The following is an 18,898-nucleotide window of genomic DNA, read 5'->3' as shown; positions in this document are numbered from 1 at the left end:
TAGAGAGGGAGGGCAGAGCTTTTGGTTTCTTCATCTTGTCAAAGAGCTGAACAATGGTTTTTTTGTGTTGTCAAAGATTTGAACAATGAAAATAGATGGCAAGTGCCTGATCGAATTGATTGTGCTGTTGATTTTTCATGGCAATTGGAACAAGATAGAAAATAGATTGAATATTTGGAGGAGGAAGTGAACTCCTTTCGCTCGGTAAATTGGTAAACACCACAAAAAACAGAAGAGTACAAATAACAGGCAAAGTAGCTTGTAATTACGCCTGTTGCAAGACATTCAACATATCTTATGTTTTCTTTTAACTGTTTCTTTCATAAATCAACCTTTATTTGGGTTTTTTTTTTTTTTTTTTTGTTGAACAGATAATAGACAGTTCCTGGAACTTTTGCATTCCTCCATCCTGGCTGGTACAATTTGAAGTTCAACACGAAGCTAGAAAAACAGAGTTTTGTTAGTGTGACAGAGATGTAGTATTACTTTTGTAGCAACTTGAAATAGGGAGAAGTTTCGAAGTTTCAACTGACCTGGCTTGTAAAGGGGATCCTAGTTAGTTCTGTATATTTTGTATCATCAGGCAGGAAAAACCCAACAACTATAGCTGCAGCTGTGAAATTTTAGGTAATTTAGGTACATTTGTCAGGTTTCTTGTATATGGAGAAGCAAAATGTACAGACTACTTTGGCTAGTGTTAATTTGACGGAAATCCATTTGTTTATCATCTTTCTTTCATTGTCTTTTCTCTCTCATTGAATATTTCAATTCGGGAACTGGCAATTTGCCCTCTCATAAATTAGTTGAATTCTTCCTTGCTGCCCATTGGCAGTGATTTAAAATAATTGTTTGAGGCTTTGAGCTTTTGTACTTGTTCTAATGTTTTCCTTGATTTGGAGAAATGAGTAATTTGCACCCTTGGATTTTGGTTACTCAAGAGTCGAGCCTGCCCTTATGCCTCTGAGGGTAAAAGGAAGACCTTTCATTATGTTATTAAAATTTATTCATTTTCAATTTAAACCTTTTCACTTTGAGACGTTTCATAATTTTAGATACCATTTTAGTGTTAATTTTATTTTATATGATTTTCACAATTTTCAAAAATTCAAAATCAGTTTAACTGTTTAAATCTTGTCTGATTCTTGTAAACTTATTCATCGAATAAAAATTTGCCTCTTTTTGCTTATCCATTATTACCTTTCTTCTTGTTTATGTCTTGTTCTCTCGCTTTGCTGTGATTTTCCAATTATTTGCACTAAATCATTAAATGCACAATGTATCCGGTGAAGAAACAAATTAGACGTATGATATATGCTTTTTTTACACAAATCTCTTATGCTTTAATATAGTTAATCGATATGTATTTTCCCCGGTGTTAAATAAAAGGGAAAAGTATTCAAAACACACTCAAACTATGACCAAAATTGCCATAACACACCTCAACTTTGCGGGGGTCCTATGACCCCCCGGACTTATTTTTTGTGTATTATTTACGCTTTCAACCGGACAAAGTCACTCAAACGACATCGAGTGTATGCACGCGCTCATAAAGTTAAAACCAGACGGGTAATTTTCATTATTTTGCTTTCCAAAATTTGAAATCCAGAATTCTCACTCACCTTCCACTCGATTTCTACCATTTTAATCACTCAAATACCATTTTATTCTGCAAATCAGTGTGAATCATAGTTAAACTAAGTTTAGGTGGTAACATCGCGGTGGATTTTGACCCGAAATCGTCGATTTATCTTCAAGGTAGTGTCAAGCTTTTAGTGAACTGAAAAAAAATACCAGGTTAGTCGTGTTCTTTGTCAGTATTGTACGCGTAAAGTTTATTTTTTTCTACATTATATAGGATTTGTGACATTGTCGTATGAATTTCTAGGGTTTGTTAAAAAATTATGGGGTTTTCCTCGTTTAAATTGGGGTTATTTGGGGTTAAGAGATGTGTAAACTTATGTCGTGTAGTATTACTGTTGTAAGTGCGTCCAATTTATTTTCACCCCAAAATGTGATTTTGGGGTCTGTTTGGCCTTGTATTGTCAGAAGTCTGAATTTAATTATTGTTATTTGATGTGTGTGGGGGGTTGTGATTGTTGTTGACCATATATTGTTATTGTATATGTGTGGTACTGATTGTTTGTACGATTATTGAATTGTAATTTCAGGTATGAGTGGGTTTGTATTAGTAACATTGAGATGGTATCATGGTGGGGTTTTGGATGTCAGTAGTGGGCAACCAAAGTATGAGGCTGGACAAATAACAGAGTTTTTGGATATTGATGTGGATAGGATGTCCTTTTTTGAACTAAGGGATTATATTAAAGAACTAGGGTATACTACAAGTTGTTCATTTTGTGTTAGGAGACCTAATAGTCACAGTGTTGTAGAAATCCAAGCTGATAGCGACATTTTGGAAATTTCACAAAGTTTTGAAAATGGGGATACTATTGAATTCTATGTCTATCACATGGTTGATAATTTAGATAATGTACATGGTCCCATTGCTTTTCTGGAATACACTAGCCCCAATGAGGAATCTTTGGGTGCTTTTAATGAAGAAAGGGATGGGGGTATCCAAGAAAGGGATGGGTTTGCTTTTAATAAAGAACCAGCAGCTACTGAAACTACAACACCTGCTGAACCAGTAGCTGCTGAAACTGCTACTTCTGAAAACCCATTAAGTAGTGAATTTCCTATTCTTGAATATGACCAGTCCACTGATGATAGTTCTGAGTCTGACCAAGCTGAACTATTTAATGAACATGATGCTGAACATGAAAGTGATGATGTTCATGAAGAGTGCATAAATTTGAGGGCTGAAAGGAGGTCATATCAGAGGAGGAAAAGAAGAGAAAGGATACCAAATGACCCTGGAGAAATTCCTGTTGGTGAAGTTGGTCCAGATCTGGGCTTTGATGAAACTGCTACTCCTGACACAAGCTTGAAAGGTAAGGTTGCTGGGGATGAGCCAGTATATGTCAGTTCTGATGCATATAGTGTTGAATCAGATACAGATGATGAGTCATGGTCTAGGAGGGCTAGGAGAAGGATAATTTTTGACAAAACTGTTGAAAAAGTGATGTGGGAGTTGGGGATGGTTTTTGAGGATGTAAATGAGTTTAGGGATGTTGTTACAAAATATGCACTTCAAAGGGGTGTGTAGTTAGAGAAATTTGTCAATGAGCCCAAAAAGGTTTGGGTGAGGTGTAGGGATGGCTGCCCATGGCTGCTATATGCAAGTCTTGACAAGAAGACTAATGATTTCATGATCAAAACCTACAATCCTAAACATAGGTGTGTCAAGACTACTAGAAATTACATGTGCAATGCTAAGTTCTTGTCTAAGCATTACAAGAATAGAATTACAGAACAGCCAAACATTTGGATTTTCAAGTTTCAGCAGTTGATTAGGGAAGAACTTAACATACATGTTGGAAAAACCACTGCTAGGAGAGCTAGAGCTAAAGTACTCCAAGAAATCATGGGTGATCATGTGTTAGAGTTTGGAAGAATATTTGACTATAGGGATGAAATGTTGAGGACTAATCCTGGGAGTACTTGTGTTGTTAAGGTTGATGACTCTGGTGAAAGTGGTAGGTTGGTGTTTGAAAGTTTTTATATTTGCTTTGATGCTTTGAAAAAATGCTTTTTAGGTGGCTGTAGGAAATGTATTGGTTTGGATGGTTGTTTCTTAAAGGGAATAACCAAAGGACAGCTATTGGCTGCTGTTGCTAAAGATGCTAATAATCAAATGTTGCTTATTGCTTGGGCTATAGTGGAATATGAGAATAAGAACACTTGGACATGGTTTTTGAAATTGTTGATAGCTGATTTGGGAATGGGAGATGGCAGTAACTACACGGTGCTATCAGACATGCAAAAGGTATGACAATCACTTTTTTTTTCTTCATTTAGTTTATGTCCATTCATATATAACTGTTTCTCAAAATTGTAGGGGCTTCAATCAGCTATGCAAGAATTGTTACCACTGGTGGAGCACGGGATGTGTGCAAGACACATCCTAGCCAACTAGGCAAAAGGATGGAGAGGTCTTCAAAGAAGGAACCAATTCTGGAAGTGTGCAAAAAGCACCTTTGAAGGAGAGATGAAGATAAATTTGGACAAAATGAAACAGCTTGGTACTGCCAAGGATGGTAAGGATATTGTTGCAGATTTACTGTACTACCCACCTGAAACTTGGTGTAAACTGTACTTTAGAACTGACATTAAGTGTGATAGTGTGGACAATAATATGTCTGAGAGCTTCAACGCCTGGATTTTAGGACCAAGGCATAAAACCATTATCACTATGCTTGAAGAGATTAGAGTGAAGGTAATGACTAGAATAGGTCAGTTGAGTCAATTTCCAAAAAACATGGTTAACCAATATATCTCCAATGGCATTGAGGGTACTAGAAATCAACATAAAGAAGTCAATGGAATGTAATATTGATTTCAATGGTGAGAGAGGGTTTGAAATTAGTGATTGGCCATATCAATATACTGTTGATTTAAGAAATAGAACTTGCAGTTGTAGGGCCTGGATGGTCAAGGGAATACCATGTCAACATGCCCTTGCTGCCATATTATATAAGAAGTACGAACCCATTGAGGACTTATTGTCATTTTCTTCAACCAGTCCCCAATATGAAAATGTGGCCTGAGTCCAATAACCCATATGTTGCACCACCAGTTGTAAAGCCTATGCCAGGCAGACCAAAGAAGGTGAGGAGAAGAGAAGCAACTGAGTCAAAAAGATATGGTAAGTTGTCAAGAAAAGGAGTTGACATGACTTGCAGCATTTGTCATGGTAAAAACCATAATAAAAGAGGTTGTCCTTTGAAGGTATGAGCTTTTAAAGTAAACTCTGTTTTTTATACTCTTTGTAGTAATGGTTTTGATTTGACACTACAGTTTTTGGTAGGATTCTGGTAGAACAAGCTATGGTAATGGACCAGATATTGCTGCAGCATCTCAGGCAAGCTTTGCTGAATCAAGTGCTGCACCTGCAAGAGCTAGGGGAAGGCCAAGAAAGACTTCTCAAGCACCTGAAGCACCAGCAAAAGCTAGGGGAAGGCCAAGGAAAAATCCATTAACTTCTGATGCACCAGCAAGAGCAAGTGCAAGGCCAAGGAGTACTTCTGAAGCACCACCAACAGCAAGTGCAAGGCCCAGAAGTACTTTTCAAGCACCAACAAGAGGTATGGGAACAAGGAGGACAACCATTACTGCTAAATGGTTTGAAAATGCAACAAGTTATGTTGCACCTGTTGCAGCCAATGCACCTGTCCAACCTGTTGCTTCTCAGTCTAATGTGAGTAGGGGAAGACCAAGAAAAACCTCTCAAGCTTCTAGTGCTGCACTTGTTGCAGCCAATGCACCTGATCAACCTGCTGCTTCTCAGTCTAATGTGAGGAGAGGAAGACCAAGAAAAACCTCTGAAGCTTCTAGTGTAACAGCTGTTGATAATGAAAGAAGAAGAACTACCCCTTACAAAAGGCCCAAGACTGTTGGAATGGGTATATTTGTCGCAGAAAATGGATTTACAACATACAATGTAAGAGCTGAAATATTTGTTGGAATGGGTATATTTGTTGCAAGTGAGTTTACTAACTATAAACAATTATTTTGCTTTGTCTACAGCATGACTTGCCAAGTAGTAGGATAATTGATGCTGCTCCAACAAAGCATATAAGGTCAGCTGATGTTACAGGGGACCTTGGTCACAAAGCAAGATCTGGAGTGAGGTGGAAGGGCAAAGCATCAATGACATCAAGCCAGCTTGAAGAGATGAGGGTAAAGAAAAGGAAAAAAGTGACAGCAACCCAGAACTCGCAGACAAAGGATCCATGGAAGTAGTGTTAATATGTTAGTAGTTGGCAGAACAAGTTAATGTAGTTGGCAGTTTTTGCAGTTCATAAACAAACTAAAGTAGCTGTGGTTTAGATGTTTGTTTTGTGACATTATGCTACTGCACTACTTTTGTACAAACTTATATTGGTGCAATTGTTTATATATAGCAAGGTCTGTTTCTATTATTAAGTCCTGTCTTTTTCAGCAGTTGATTCAGCAGTTAATGTCCAGAATGTCTGTTTCTATTTGACATTGTTGGTGCACATTTTTAATGTCCAGAATGTGCAACCTATGTTGGTGCAGCTGTTTCTTTTTGAAAGTGCAGTTTATGGACCAAGTGAAATCTGGTCATGCATTTGAACTACATTAATGTTGCTTACCAAATCTGGTCAAGCATTTTGAACGAAATTAATGTTGCTCACTAAATGTGGTCAAGCTTTTGACCGGATTTAAAGGTGGTCAACAACAGCTAAGGTGGTTGGGGGTTAAGTAGTGGGGAATTTATTGCAAAACACATTATAAATATAAGCTTTCACTCACACTCTAATACTATGAAATAGCATTCTACATAGCCTCTAACATGAGCCTTAATTCGAAAATGGTAGCTTATTTTGAGAAAAAAATGACCAAATCATACGTCGACAAGGATGATTTCGTAAGTGTTCATCTAATTTATTTGTTATTTTCAATTGTTATTTTAGTTTTAGTAATCACATGTTTTTCCGCAGATCCTTCCAAGTAGCATTCTTGAATTTCTCTCAGACAATGACCGTGAAGCCGTTGTAATTTCTGAAAGAGGTGCGTACTTAATGAAATACAAAGTTGGTGCTCATACGCGGCTCTATCAAGGATGGAAAGAATTTATAGATGCTAACGGATTCAGGACAGGGGATGTATGGTGTTTCAAGGCCTGTGACGCTGCTAGGGACCGGATACACTTCCTCGTTGAAAAAAAATAGGAGATCATAGAAATAGATTAGACTGGTCTCCGTGTTTTCAATTTAAGCAAGGTTTATGTTGGAGCACATGTAACACCTTTGCTTTCTAAATTAAAGTGATTTCATTCATCAATTTCGAACTTACATTAAATACAAAACAAAAGAAAACTAGAAAGGATTTCTTAACATACATTAACCACAAGACAAAAGAAAAGGGAAAAGTAGTTCCTAACTAACATTAACCACAACACAAAATACATTTTCCCAAGCACTGCCTACCTAAAATCAAGCACAAAACTAAACCCAGAACTTCAAAAATACAAGAAACACTAAGGCAATTGGTCATGACAAATTGAAGCATTTCCTCGCATTAACCAACTGATCCAACTAGCAAAACAAAACAAGATACAAAATGTGAAAATCAAATTAGAGCTAAAGTTGTTGATCCCCTTCTTTTTCGATTTTACCTCTTTTGCATTTTCAATTTCGCCCAGATTAATCACACTTGATTGTTTTTCCATCTCCTTCATTTTCATATGACTTGAGACAGATTGTTCTTCCATTTCAATCTCTTTTAACATCTCGGCAATTTCGGAACTTCCACATCCTTCTTCCATCTCCTTAATTTTCTTCTCTTTTGAAGCTAATTCTCCATGCATCTCCTTCATTTTGTTTACCAACTTTGGGATAATGTATTTCGATCTTTCATCAACTTTGGAAAGATCCCTCCATCGAAAAAATTTACACTTCTTCGAACCATAGTAGGGGCAAGACCAATATCTTCTTCCGGGATTGTTGTCGGACCAGGAAGTCTTCAATAGGAGCAACACACCATGACTGCATCGCACCTCCGCATTCAACATTGGATCTTCATTGTCCATACAAAGCTTATTCAAATCCAATCTTGTTTCTTCCATAGCTAACCCGAATTTTTAATCAGAAATTTGGGGAAAGAAATTGTAAGAATCCAATCTTGGGTAAGAATTGAAACATAAAGAGAAGAAATTTACCACAAAATTTAGGGAAGAAATCAATGTGGAAGAAGAGAACAAGATCTAGCCGTTTGAGGGGATTTGATATTGGATTTGGGGAATTAAAAACGTTATTTGGACGGCCATGTGGCAAATATACACTGGTCCATATAGTTTTTATCATCTCTTACGCGCTGAAGGAGAGTAGCTTCACTTGCTAGTCCAGATCACCGTTTGAAAGCGTAAATAATACACAAAAAATAAGTCCAGGGGGGTCATAGGACCCCCGCAAAGTTGAGGTGTGTTATGACAATTTTGGCCATAGTTTGAGTGTGTTTTGAATACTTTTCCCTAAATAAAATTGTAAGAAAATTAGAACTTTAATACTCAATTCATTAATTTGTATGCTTCATATAAATATAGATCTCCACCGACCCCTCATAAAAGAAAAAGACAACAGATTTCAAACAATTGAATAAAAAAAATACTTCAAAATTATTAGCAAGAAGTCATGATCGACAAAAAGAGAAAAAACAAATCTAGCACATATTGTGAGAAGGCCTGATGTCTCCATTGAATCCACTTGCTTTGAAGGAGTAGGCGAGTAGCATCAGTGGCATTTAATATTTTTGTTTTTGATTTGTTGTAACGATAATTTATAGTACGTATTACTTCTAGAAGAAATCTTCTTCTTTTTTTCCTGATGTGTTGTTTTGAATACCAGAGTTTGAGTTGATTTTAGATTTTAAAAATTCCAGTGCCCATTCGAGGATGTTTGTGTGACATGCTGCAACTACTTGTTGGGGAACCTGAACTGAAGTTGCATTGTGACAATGTTGCTGCCTCAGCTGTTTGCTGGCAATGTTGACTGTTGAGTAACGTGTGCACTGAATAAACCGTGTCAAGTTTAGGAGTAACGTATCCTGTCTAAAATTTAATAAATTTCACTTTTAATTCATAAGTTGGCAAGGCTACGTGGCATGTCCTAAGGACATAGCTAATTAGCCCTTAATCTTATCACTAGAACGTGTAGATGTAGGATAACTATGAAAGAAATCACCAGCCTCATAATTACTACATTAAAAAGTTGCCAATTTAACACTCTAAAAAATGCAATTAAAAAAAAGACAGAAATTTATTCCTCAACTAAACAGAAGCGTACGGAAATTGGTTGGCTACCTGAACTCTCACCTTGTTGGTGAGGGTTCGACTCCCCACATTGTAATCCCCTTCCCCCATTTTCCCTTCCCCTTCCCCTACCCCCTATGTAATAAAAAATATTTTTTTTAAAAAATATATCTTTTTTTTTTTTTTTTGGTCAGATAATAAAATCATATCTATTTTAAGTAAATGATTTCATGTCTCATATTTCCATTTATTGCCCCAGCATGAAACAGTTGGCAGGCTGAACTCCCAACTGATCTGTACTCTTGAGTCTTGACCAACATAGACATACCATACGTAATTCATATGTGTGTATATATATCAAGGCAAAGTAGTCACATTCAGTACCTTAAAATTCTTGAAAAAGACACAAACCTCAGCTAAACACACAACAGACATACTCACTAGTACACAATGTCTCACCCAATTTTCCAATCCAATGAGAACAGCCCTTACGGAGAAATGACAAGAGAAGAGTTTTACAAGCAGCACAAAATAATTCACAAACAAAGTTTCATGTTAAACAAACAAAACATGAAGATATTCACACAATCTTGGCAGCCTGAATCAACTAATCAGTTAAGAGGCCTTGTGGGCATGATTCATGGCTATACGTCCGAAAGCAGCTGGCTTTTCGAGCTAAATGCAGTAGCCCTGGCGAAAGCTGGTTTTTTCGCCTGTGCTCTCGACCTACAAGGTCATGGTTACTCAGAAGGCTCACCTGGTTACATACCAAATATTCAACCCGTAATCCAAGATTGCATACAGTACTTTGACTCTGCGCGTGTTGATCACCCAGAGCTCCCGGCTTTCCTGTATGGTGAGTCATTAGGTGGTGCAATTGCTACACTCATATGTCTAAGGCAAAAGACTGTATGGAATGGTCTGATATTAAGTGGACCGATGTTTGGAGTGTCACAGAAATACAAACCTGTTTGGCCATTGGAGAAGCTACTACCATTGGCCGCCTTCATAGCACCATCTTGGAGGATTGTGATCACCAAACCACCTGCATCTAAATCATACAAGGAGGAGTGGAAGAAAAAAGTTGTCTTAAAAAGTCCAAATCGCCTGGCTTCCCAGAAGCCACCAGCTGCCACTGCACTAGAGCTTCTGAAAGTCTGTGAGTATATACAGAGAAACTCTCATGAACTAGAAGTCCCTTTGCTGATTCTTCAAGGTGGGGATGATAAGGTATGTGATCCTGAAGCTGCAAAATTTGTGTATAAATCTGCAGGAAGTAACGATAAGACTATGAAAATTTACCCGGGAATGGGGCATCAATTGATAGGTGAACCAAATGAAAGTGTGGAGCTTGTTTTCAATACTATTCGGTCATGGATTGAGGTGAGAGCAAACTTGACCAAAATCTAAGAGATGATCTTAAGTTATTCAGATGTTTTAGACACATAGTCAGAAATTCTCTTTTCATGTACAACAACATACCCAGTGTAGTCCCACAAGTGGGGTCTGGGTCGGATAGAGTGTATGCAGACCTTACCCCTACCTCGGAAGAAGATAGGCTGTCTCCGATAGGCTCTCGGCAAATTCTCTTTTCATGTAATAATAATAAATAATAAAAGCTACTGCAATTACTGATATTGTCTGAGCAGTTTCCGTCCTACTAAAGTATTATTCATTTCATAATGATGTTCCATATGCTTAAATGACGGAGTCTTGGCATGATAATTTTCAAAAGTAACTACTAATGAGATATAAGGTTCTGAAGCAACATGGATCCCTCTTTAAGAGTTCAACACTTGGTCCAGTTATTTCATTGACTCCTGCAACAATAGTGAGCTTTTATTTTGATTAGCAATGCCTAATAAGCAAAATAACAAAAATTGGGAAAGAGATGTACCACAATATTCAACTTCACGATCATTCTGTTTCAATGAATCAGGATGTTGTTCAACTTGATGTTACATAGAGAACAAAGGAGAATTTGTACGAGTATATATGAGTAATGAAATAAAAAAGTATCTTGTAAGTTCCAACTTAATGGGGAAATAACTAATACATCAAATAAACTTGAGATACGGAATTACTACTATATAGAAGCATGGGTTAAACCCCATGCTTCGTCGTCAGTTTTTCACTTATAATAAAAATAAAAAAAAATAAAAAAAAGGTGTAGGCCCCAACTAAACATCAACCATCAACCAATATTTAAAAAAAAAAAGTGTGGGCCCCAACTAAACACCAACTAATATTAAAAAAAAGGAAAGTGGAACCCTCCATCTCCAAACTCACGGAAAAAAAAAGTGGATCCCATATTAACAAAATCCAGCAATATAAAAAAAATGAATCCCATATTAAAAAAAACAAACAATGTCAAAAAATCAAAACAATATTTATGTAATTTTCAAAGTATCTCATTAAATCAATAATGATGGATTCATTGCCACCTGCGTATCAATCCATTAGTGGGAGCAAATGAAATTATTGTACAGCAACATACTTAAAATACTTATATATTAAAATAAGATATAATTTAATTACTTTTTCATTTTTGTCTTACTCTAATAAATGTGAAAAGAGATTAATGTCATAAAAGAAAAAATAATATTAAATGGAGATCAAATAATTAATAAGGTAAATTAGTGAAATTATAATTCTAATTGACGTTTCCTTAAAAAATTGTGTAAAAGAAAACATGACAAGTAAAATGAGTTAAACAAAAAATATTTACCAAAAATTAAAAAATAGTAGTTCTTCATTTAAATAGAAAATCAAATTTCTACTTTGTTTCATTTTAAACATGTAAAATTAATAAAATAATTTGAATTAGAATTATCCAAATCAAAATTTGATAAAAAAATAATAGGTATTGTTTAGGCCCAATCTACATACATTAACAATAGAATATTTTACACCTTTAAATTAATCGAATTAAAATTCAAAGTATCAACTGATGCTTAAATATTGCTATTGTTTTATCTCAAAGAGAGGAAAATGGTTTCCTTTTAAATAAGTCTTTTTGCCAACTTTGTATTCGTAGCGCACTAATGTAATAAAGTTTTGGATACGGAACACAAACTACAATGTTATATTAATCGTGTTTTGAACAATATATATATATATATATATATATATATATATATATATATATATATATATATATATATATATATATATATATATATATTACTTTACTACTATATAGAAGAGCCGGTTTATAAGCAAGATCGTCGTCCGTCCTTTGATCCCACTTTTTTATTTAAGGGCAAAAAAATCCTTTGTGGTCCCACCTACTTTTTTATTTAAGGGCAAAAAAATGACATTTTATACTTTATATTACCAACTCTTTTAAAAAGTAGATAGAAATACTTTAATATATTTCTATTTTTTCTGCTATATAGAAGTATCGGTTTACCCATGCTTCGTCGTTAGTCACTCTTAAAAAAATGCTTCTATATAGTAAAAAAAAAAAAAAAGGTGGACCCCACCCTTCCAAACTCATTAAAAAAGGTGGACCCCACCCTCTAAAAACTTATAAAAAAAAGTGCACCCCATATTTAAAAAAACCAAGCAATGTCAAAAAAAAAAAAAACGTGCACCCCGTATATTAAAAAATCAAACAATATTCATGTAATTCCCAAAGTATCCCCATCAAGTTAATAATAGTGGATTCATTGCTACATGCATATTAACCCATTAGTGGGAGCAAATGAAATTATTGCACAGCAAAAAACATGAACCCCATATTATTATTTTTTTTTCAAAAGGTTTAGTAGGCAAATACATACAATTTTCTTTCTTTTCTTATATTAGCCTGAGATCTAATCTAGATATTTAATTGTTGTATTTGCTATTCCGCCGTGTCATTTATTTGTTATGATTACTAAAATAAATATACTTAAAATATTTATATTTTAAAATAAGATAGAATTTAGTTACTTTTTCATTTTTATTCTTACTCTAATAAATGTGAAAAGAGATTAATATCAAATGGAGATCAAATAATGAATAAGATAAATTAGTCAAATTATAATTCTAATTCACGTTTCCTTAAAAAACCATACAAAAGACAACATGACAAGTAAAATGAACTAAACCGAGAATATTTACCAAAAATTAAAAAATAGCATTTCTTCGTTTAAATAGAAAATCAATTTCTACGTTGTTTCGTTTTAAACATGTAAAATTAATTTAATAATTTGAATTAGAATTATCCAAATCAAAATTTGATAAAAAATAATAAGTATTTTACACCTTTAAATTAATCGAATTAAAATTGAAAATATCAACTGATGCTTAAATATTGCTATTGTTTTATCTCAAAGAGAGGAAAATAGTTTTTTTTTAAACAAGTCTTCTCTTTTAAAAAATATTAATAAATTTTCGTAGCAAACACGAATATAATAAATCACTAAATACGGAGCACAAAACCCATACTTCGTGTATATATATATATATATTATCACTATCCAAACACAACTACATATACATAGATATACTATAATCTAAAGTGTTGGGCCCGTGCGCAGCACGGGCATAGGCCATCTAGTTAAATGAATAATCTGCTGTGAGGAACAGCTGCATATTCTCCGAGCACCATGTCACAAAATTTCCAGTATTTGTTTCTTTCTAATGATTCTCTTACCATGTAGTTAGCCTCTCAAACCAAATGCAAGAAAATAATATAGTGGAGTCATAGTCTGCTGGGTTGTAACTGCCTATATGACTTAAGTTCTTCTCTGACTTGATCTCTTCTTACTTTCCCTGTTGTTGTCACTGGAAATTGATTTTTCCACAACACAAAATTCTTGGGTATTTTGAACCTGCAAAATATTTCATGTCATCAATATGAATCAGATCATGCCAAGCATCAAGAGCGGGGTGAGATTGGGGATGGAACATGAGATAGACTTGCTGCAACCGAATTCACTTGAACAATTAAGGAAAAAAGAAAATACCCTGTCAAATCTCTCGCTCTGCAGAAGTTCTGGAGGACAGTGCTGGACAAGCATTGCTCGTTCTTGTTATCCGGATGATTCGAACTTGAATCAGTCCACTGCCAATTGTCTTTCAGCCTGATACAGGCAACGACCATCTCGGTCAAGCGAGAGTGGGGAAGCCCAAGAACAACACTAGCAGAAATCCCTGGATGTTGCGTTAAGACAGCTTCCACCTGAGCCACAAACAAAACTCACTGAATCATTACCAATGCAAAAAGAATTCATGGTGTTCCGTTACAAAAAATTAACTACGTAACACATAACTATCATTTGCTCATCAACTTAAAAGATATCAAGTAGGTTGCTCTTGTTTGTGTTGATTGCTCGCCTGATCGAAGAGAACAAAAGCATTAAAATCTTGGATGCTTACCTCTTCAGGATAAACATTTTCGCCCCCACTCTTTATTCGACCCTTCAAGCGCCCAATGAGCCAGATATTTCCACAATCGTCTATATGCCCTATATCACCAGTGTCAAGCCAACATTCATCAGTTGGAGAAGAATTATTGCTTGGCATTTGACCCCAGTAGCCAAGCATTACATGGAGACCTCGTGTCAAGAGCCTCCCTATACAAGAAAAATCATCACCAGCAATTCTTATTTCAATATGTGGAGCTGGTTTTCCAACACAGATACCGTCTGGTTTATGTGCCAAATTGGAGCTGTTGGCATAAGAATGCTGCATACAACTTTCTCTGGTAGGGTCATAAAGAGTCATGAAAGTCAGAGAAGAACATGCCTCTGTCATTCCTACAAAATATTTAAAGAGTACTTATCAGGAAAGCACGACTGAGACAGAATGCTGTTTTTAGGGAAGCGTAGATCAATATTCTTGAAGCTAACTTCACAGAATACACCAAGAAGGCTAGGACTTGTGCCACTATAAATTTGGAAGATGATATATGTCCTACATCAGGAACCTCACTTTAAACATGCAATCTTCTGCTATCAACAAATGTTTTGTTAAGAAAGGATGAGTTTGGATGGGGAAAATATGTCAACTGGTCACTAGACTGACATACCGTAAGCTGAAAAAAGTTTAGCCCTCGGGAAAATCTCAATCGCATTTTTGATAAGATCAGATGAAAGACCCCCAGCACCATTGAGAACCTTCTTCACAGATTTGGACCCTACAGATATGTGCTTTGTCCTACGACAAGTGAAAGTAGAATCAAATATTTGCACTAATCATGAACTCAGTATGTCCATGGAGAGAAACCTAGAAAAGATTCAACCACCACTAAAATCTGGGCCAAAAAGAGAAACAAAGTTCTTTTAATCTTGAACAGGACATCAAAAAAGTATTCCTTGTAAAATCTAAAGGAGGTAATGCCACAACTGAATATTGGCAGTGAATTTATAAGGAAAAAGCTTGATAATCCAATCATATATATGCCCATACAGTTATGATTCACTACAATTTTGTTCAAAAGATAATCCCATTGAAATTCGTCTTTGAATCATGTAGAATAGCTGAGTGCTTTACCTATAAAAAGAGATTAGATCAGTCATCATAGCTGGAACTGTAATGAAAGAAGTTACATTATGCTGGTCTATGGATTCAACAGCCAATTTAGCTTCAAACTTTGGTAGTAAAATATGACAACCTCCTGCCATTAGCATGGCCAAGGCTGATGATATACCACCAATGTGGCAAAGTGGTGCAGTGTGTAAATAGACCTGCAAGAACCATAACATGAATCAGCTTGGCACGTGTTTCAAACAATTGGGTACTATATCTACGTTGCAACATTCATATCATGTTTTATCATAGTAGATAAGCATACATCATCCTCACCGTAGCCAACAATTGCAATTTTTGCAAGGGATTGCACCACCAAAGCTGAGTGGCTTATGGTAACTCCCTTTGGCCTCCCTGTGGTTCCTATTGTCATTAAGAAACAGAAAAAAAAAATCATAAATACAAGTCAAAGGACTTAGAAATACTCCTTGTACCAGAACAGGAGACGCAAGATCATTTCACAATTGAACAGATAAGCATTACTTTGCACATGCAGTTCAATGACTCAACCTACACTTCTTAGTGGAGTAAATTGTCAGTATGACATACAAAATGACCATCTTCTAGTTCAAGAATTTTGCTAATAGCCAAATAACTTTACTGAGGCTAAGGAACAAGATATTTTCCTAATCTGATCCAGATAAAATTTTGAGATAAAATTTACATTCCTTAGTTAAAAAAGAGGTTTCCACTACCGGATTTCTCTTAGAACTTCATATTGTCAGTTTCCGTCGGTCTGAGGGGATTTGAATATCACATTATGAATCAGGGAAAATAAAATGAAGAACAACAAATAAGCTTGTGGAAAGGTAGTGAGCATATACCTGAAGTAAAGCATATTATAGCTGCTTCCTGAGGTGCCCACAGGTAGTCTGCTGTTAAATGACTTTTGCAACTTCTTTTCAGCTGTTCAGTAGTTAATCCTGGTATATGTAAGTATGATAAATTAATAAACAGAAGAAGATTTATCCATATTCATACTGGTCATGAATGCTTGAACACATACCAATCTTAGTGCTATTAACTTCATTAGGAGTATCCATTAGGACTTGCCACCTCAGAGAAGGCACAGAATCAGCAAAGGACTCGAAGATCCAGAAATTACAGGTTGCGTCATGGACCAACATTGTTGGCTTTGCTACCTGAAGAGCTGCTCTTGTTTCTTCCAGGCTCTGCAAGCTGAGAACAGTTACTAGGAGGACATGCTTGTATCCAGAACAGTTTCTTCAATCTATATTATACAGAAATTGATGCTTTGCCGTGATACTAGTACTTATTCATGATACCTATTTTCAGTTTCCTCATAGAAATTAAGTTTACATATGTTTAAACTCTTTACAACAAAGAGCTATGTTACATGGACTGCTCATATTGAGTAAATATAGAACATGTCCTACAGGTAAGATATTGGTAATTCGTGTGAATCCTTAAATCAGAAACTACAAAAAAATTAAAAATTTCGAGGTGCATGCATAGCGGAATGAAATAATGATACTTCTAGGCAACTCCATGTAACACAGATCAAGAGATAATAAACTGTCACTGATATTGAAAAATGAGGCAACTAGTCACCCATAAATCAAGAAAAGCGCAAGCTTAAACATAAAAAGCCAACCAAAAAAAAAAAAAAAACAAGCACAAATATTTGTTTAATCTGTGCTTTTTTAACACAAAATATCCAGCTATAATCAGCATTAACTATTCTCTAGAATGATTTGCCACCTTCAATTATCTTGAATTAGATTGGAGAAACGGAGGATAATACAATAAATATAGTCTTCCAGGTATGTTAGAAGAAAATGGACTATTAGAGATTTTTTTTTTTTTTTGTGTGTGTGTGTGTGTGTGTTTTAGTGTACTTACCCAACGGTAATTGAAAGGTGCAGTAATTCCCCCTACATATGCAACTGCCAGTAACCACTCCAAATAAAGATCACTGCAATAAAAATTGGATAATGAAAAAGAATTCTTAAAAATTTAAGGACAGTTCAGTGGCAAAAATGTCGCAATAAAATTTGAGAATTGCCATGAAAATAACACCTCATAACTATTTCCAGCTTGAAATAATTCATTTTTCACGCCTTTTCGATTTAATTAAATCCTCATGGTTCCTTGTTACAGAGGAAAGATAATAGCTTAAAATAAAATGACTAACATTAAGCAAATTGAGAAATTCAAATGTAAAACAAAGGACTAACGAGCACTAAGGATCATGTAGAATGTACCAACAGGCAGTAAGTCTGAATTTGTAACTTCCATATAATTTACTCCATTATCTTCTCTAACAAAATACACCACCGAAAAGTCATACTTTTATTTCTGAAATACCAAATATGTTAACAATTACTAGTTGTTAATTCTTTAACTTATGTAATTTTAACCATCAAAATCAACTTAGAACTTCTACAAAGAAATATTGTTCAAACTTCAAAAGGAGCAAAAGGATATACATGGTATTATTCGTAATGTCCAGCCATTTTACCTTTTATTTTCTATTATTCTTTTCATCACATTATATAAGAGACCGTGTGGAACTGAGAAGGCTAAAAGGTACAGCCACCTAATGCAATGGAAGTTGTACATTTGCAGCTAGTTTAAAAACGGGAAAATTACAGCCCAGTACATTTACGTAAGTTTCCTATTAAAATGGAAGCAGATGATTAATACTAAGAAGTTAAGGAGTACCTGTTAAGAGCGGAAATGGAGACAACATCACCGGGCTTAAGGCCCAACTGAATAAGCCCATGGGCCAGGCCCAAAACTGCCTCAACTACTTCCATACCGGTCTTTCTTCTTTCTCCCATTATCATTACCGTTGAACTACGGCGAACCGTCAATAGCCGGCTCAAGCACTGGCAAACGTGAGCCTTAGAGTAATTAGCCATTTCTCTTGAGAATAAATTTGGAATTTCCTAAATCCTTTGCGTTTGAGCAAACGAAACAGCTATTGTTTTTTTAGTTTTGCATGTGACGTTTGAGAATAAGTGATAAGAGTTTCATTTGGAGTTTGGGTATCGTTTGGTTGTCATTGAACTACAGTAATTGGATAACCATTTTTGTCTATACCGAAATATTGACCGTATCAAAATTCTAAATATTGGCCACTTATATTTTGAAGAGTCAATTTGGTTAAATATCCAAGTAAGCTTTTTAAGATGATATTAAGAAATTTTAAATGACTTTTGTTTCTTGTTTTTCTCTTTAAATGGATTGTTCAAATAATGGATACAAGGATGGAGAAGGTATGAATTAATTGGATTAGTGGAGTATCATCGTATTATTTTTACGTTAAAGTGAATTATTTTGAAGATTATAAATTTTATATTTTAATGACGCTTACATGTAGATATACTTTAATTTTAGTAATCTGACAAGATAATTTTTTTTTTAAAAACCGACAAAACATATAACTTAAACTCTTTTTACTAAATGAATCATGACAATCGACCTATCTCCATCCATAAGAGATTTCGAAACTAATCAAGT

The 18,898-nt window shown here is 35.2% G+C and overlaps 3 protein-coding genes across 6 annotated transcripts in view; 2 read left to right on the top strand and 1 right to left on the bottom strand.

The window, feature by feature from the left end:
- LOC132625104 (WPP domain-associated protein-like) overlaps nt 1–727 on the top strand; it is a 6,802-nt gene extending 6,075 nt beyond the window's left edge. For both annotated transcript variants that reach the window (XR_009576643.1, XM_060339895.1), the window contains one exon: nt 372–727. The gene's annotated coding sequence lies outside the window, so the exon portion shown is untranslated. The remainder of the gene's footprint in view (nt 1–371) is intronic.
- Nucleotides 728–9,264: 8,537 nt separating this feature from the next.
- LOC132624017 (caffeoylshikimate esterase-like) lies at nt 9,265–11,365 on the top strand. The gene has a single exon (XM_060338838.1). It carries the CDS (start codon nt 9,344–9,346, stop codon nt 10,301–10,303), a length of 960 nt encoding a protein of 319 aa, XP_060194821.1. The 5' UTR covers nt 9,265–9,343; the 3' UTR covers nt 10,304–11,365.
- A 1,945-nt stretch (nt 11,366–13,310) lies between these two features.
- On the bottom strand, nt 13,311–18,462 carry LOC132623485 (2-succinylbenzoate--CoA ligase, chloroplastic/peroxisomal). Of its 3 annotated transcripts, none has more exons than XM_060338241.1 (10): nt 18,098–18,462; nt 17,276–17,348; nt 16,419–16,584; nt 16,237–16,335; nt 15,678–15,775; nt 15,377–15,570; nt 14,913–15,040; nt 14,261–14,640; nt 13,849–14,063; nt 13,311–13,713 (listed from the first exon to the last, which is right to left on the bottom strand). In XM_060338241.1, the coding sequence occupies exons 1-10, from the start codon at nt 18,295–18,297 to the stop codon at nt 13,584–13,586; spliced, it is 1,683 nt and encodes a 560-aa protein (XP_060194224.1). In that variant the 5' UTR covers nt 18,298–18,462; the 3' UTR covers nt 13,311–13,583. The 3 variants fall into 3 exon arrangements, with proteins under 3 accessions (XP_060194224.1, XP_060194225.1, XP_060194226.1); XM_060338242.1 differs by having other exon boundaries at nt 16,419–16,591; nt 18,098–18,165; XM_060338243.1 differs by lacking the exon at nt 17,276–17,348 and having other exon boundaries at nt 18,098–18,238.
- Nucleotides 18,463–18,898: the final 436 nt, after the last annotated feature.

The sequence above is a fragment of the Lycium barbarum genome, chromosome 12 (genome assembly GCF_019175385.1).
Source record: "Lycium barbarum isolate Lr01 chromosome 12, ASM1917538v2, whole genome shotgun sequence".
Taxonomy (NCBI): Eukaryota; Viridiplantae; Streptophyta; class Magnoliopsida; order Solanales; family Solanaceae; genus Lycium; species Lycium barbarum.
The sequence above is the reverse complement of the archived record's forward strand: the minus strand, read 5'-3'. Positions and strand labels throughout refer to the sequence as shown.